We start from the raw sequence: 3,189 nt of genomic DNA on the forward strand, positions 1-3,189 counted from the left end.
TCATCATCATCATCATTTAATTTCTTTAGGCTGGGAAACCAGGAAACAAGAAAGGAATCTAAGAAACAAGGAAAGAGACTAGGAAACTAGGAAACGAGAGGAGAAATGAGAAAGGTGTAAGTAACAAGGAAATGAGATAGGAAACAATAAAGTCATTAAGAAATCGAAAAAGGAACATGAAAAAGGAAACTGGGAAACGGCACGAATGTAGGAAAAATGGAAACGAGATGGCAAACTAGGAAAGAGGGAAGGACGCTAGGAGATTATGAAGGATATAGATGAAGGTGATAGGAAACAAGAAAACTAAACAAGAAATAAAGGTTTAAGATTAGAAAGAAGAAATCGGAAGGAAGATTAAGAAAGGAGGAAACTAGGAAACATGGAAACAAGATAGGAAACTGGGAAAAGGGATAGGTAACTAAGAAACAAGCATGGAAATCAGGAATCAAGAAGCAAAGAATTAAAACAGGAAACAAAATATAAACAGATAAGAAGATATGAAACAAAAGGAGTTCAGACATGCAATGAGGAAACAATATAAAGAACAAGAAATATGAAAAGAAACGAGGAAACATGGAAGGGAACTTCATAAAAAAGAAAATAAGGAAGAAAAAAGGAAACAATATAGGAAATATGGAAAACGGGAGGGAAAAAAAGAAGCTGAGAAATAAGGAAATGAGAAAGACAAACAAGTATATAAGATATGATTTAAGGAAATGAGATATAAAATAGGAAAAATTATACGAAACAAATGAACCGAAAAGAAGACTAGGAAAACAAGAAAATAAATGAAAAAAAGGAAAATAGGAAGGACAATTGGAAACAAGATGACAGAATAGGAAAAAAATAGGTAAACTAGGGAAAAGGGAATTGACAAGGAAATAAGGAAACAATTTAGGAAATAAGATGGGGAAAATGAAACGAGATTGGAAACAAGGAAACAAAGTAAGGTAATCAGGAAAACAGAAAGGAAATCAGGAAACGAGATAGAAAACAAGGAAACAAGAAAGGGAAACAAGGGTATGAGGTATGATTTAAGGAAATAAGATGTAAAACAAGAAAAAAGAAGAAAACTAGGAAAACAAGAAAATAAATGAAAAAAGGAAAATAGGAAGGACACTTGGAAACAAGTTAACAGAATAGGAAACAAGAGGTAAACTAGGGGAAAAGGAATTGACAAGGAAGTAAATGAGGAAACAATTTAGGAAATAAGATGGGGAAAATGAAACAAGATAGGAAATATGGAAACAAAGTAAGGAAACAAGATAGGAAAAAAGGAAATCATAAAGGACACAAAGGAAAAAAAATAGGGAAAACAGAAAGATAATCAGGAAACGAGATAGAAAATAAGAAAAATGTATAGGACACATAGAAACAAAGTTAGGAAACAAGTGAAAGAGAAAGTAATAAATGGTAATTACAGGTATATTTTTGGCAGAAGCATCGATGCTCATGACTCGTTTCTGTCTCTGCAGCACAAGCGCTGCATCCCGGCCTCTCTGGAGGCCTACTACGCCGCGCAGGACGCCAACTCCAGGGGGCGCTTCTACACGGTGATCAGCCACTACAGCATGGCCAAGCAGACCACCTCGCACTCCGTCTCCCCCTGGCTGGGGGCGGGGGGGCAGCAGCAGCGCGACGCCAAGCCGCCGGGCGGCGACGCCCACTGATCCGTGGGCGGATTGTAGGTGATGTTTCAAAAACGGCTCCGTATATATATACAAATATATATATATATTCTTAAAAGAGACGGTGTGCATGCAGACGAACTGGCACATGCTGTGTAGTTTCACTCTGACTCCACCTTTAGAGTCACGTCAGCTCTGATTTCCCCCGTCGTTACTTTGTGACTCTTTTTTTTTTACTCCATGTTTCCAAGTGTACAAAAAGGCATGAGTCGTGCTCATCTTCTCCTCAGGCATGTCCTCGCGACCCCTGACCTCCACCGTCTTGTGTTGCTGTTCTGACCCACAACTCTCCGGAGTTAACGCTTTCTTTTTTTTAGCTCATGACATGTTTGTGCTGTAAATCTCAACCCCCTGCACATAGATCGGTGTGTGTGTGTGTGTGTGTGTAGGTTCTGTTTTTCCATTTCCAACACAATATTGTAGTTGCCGGACTCGAAGCGCCCGGTTTTTACGGCGGCCGGTCCGAGCATCTCAACACAATATAGAGTTCGCCTGGAGCTCTTTCTACGGCGACGCCCGTTTCATTCAATGATGTTGTTTCGATGAAGATATTGTGACGCCGTTAGTCGATATGTAGCAACCCTGGTGAACCCGTGTCTTTTCAAACGTGAAATAAAAACGAGCTGTGAAGTCATTCTTTGGGTCTCATTTGTAGTTTACTTCCAGGATCTTATCGGGGGAATATTCTGGACGAGGGGATTAGAGGGACTGTGACGGCAACAAGTGTCTCTGATGGATTAGTCCATTTGTCCTCTTTGACGGACGCTCGAAGCTGCAGACGTTCGTCCTCCAGGGCTTAACTGTGGGAGATGTTTCCATGAATTATAGAAGAAGTTCATGAAAAAGTGAGTGGTGCTGGTGTGAGAAGGTCAGCATTCCAAAGCAGAACTTGATGTTTTTATAAACTGACGAAATGACGAGCAATAGTGACTTTATTTTGTTTGTTTTTTTGGTTTGTTTTTGTTGTTGTTTGAAATTGATTTAGTTTTTTTTTAGTTTTTTAAATGGTTATTTTTTAAGCATTGAATTATTTTGGGTTTTTTTTCCTATATTTTAAAATGTTGTTATAACAGTGCCACCAGACAATACCAAAAGATTACAGAGCTACTTGTTTGAGTAACTGCGTGTTTCAGCCAATCACTGTGGCCCTATTTTACCAACATTTCAATCAAATTCCAACCATTACATTTTTTTTTTTTTTTTTAATTTTGTAATTAGAATATAAAACTCAATGTGTAAAAATAATTCATTCATTTTGGAGAAAAAAATCATTTAAAAAAAGTTGATTAAAAAATATAAATTATTTTAAATACAGTTTAATTAAAACAAAAAATCAAAGTTTTAAGTTTAAAGATATGGAATATTAGATACCTTTCAGCATTCTGAAATACTTCCATACATGTTCTGTTAATTACTAAATGATTACCGTTAAAAACTTAATAAATATTTTATAATTTTTTTTTATTTTAGTTAGTTTTTTTCCTGCATATGTTTCTGTACA

At 36.8% G+C, this 3,189-nt stretch overlaps 1 protein-coding gene across 1 annotated transcript in view; it reads left to right on the forward strand.

Moving 5' to 3' along the window:
• Window positions 1-2,322, forward strand: part of nsg2 (neuronal vesicle trafficking associated 2) — a 29,047-nt gene extending 26,725 nt beyond the window's left edge. Inside the window, exon 5 of the mRNA XM_087807808.1 lies at window positions 1,476-2,322. Within this exon, the coding sequence (XP_087663934.1) occupies window positions 1,476-1,670 (195 nt within the window). The 3' untranslated portion in view covers window positions 1,671-2,322. The remainder of the gene's footprint in view (window positions 1-1,475) is intronic.
• The last annotated feature ends 867 nt before the right edge of the window (window positions 2,323-3,189 follow it).

Source organism: Callionymus lyra, chromosome 14 (genome assembly GCF_982586985.1).
Source record: "Callionymus lyra chromosome 14, fCalLyr1.hap1.1, whole genome shotgun sequence".
NCBI lineage: Eukaryota > Metazoa > Chordata > Actinopteri > Syngnathiformes > Callionymidae > Callionymus > Callionymus lyra.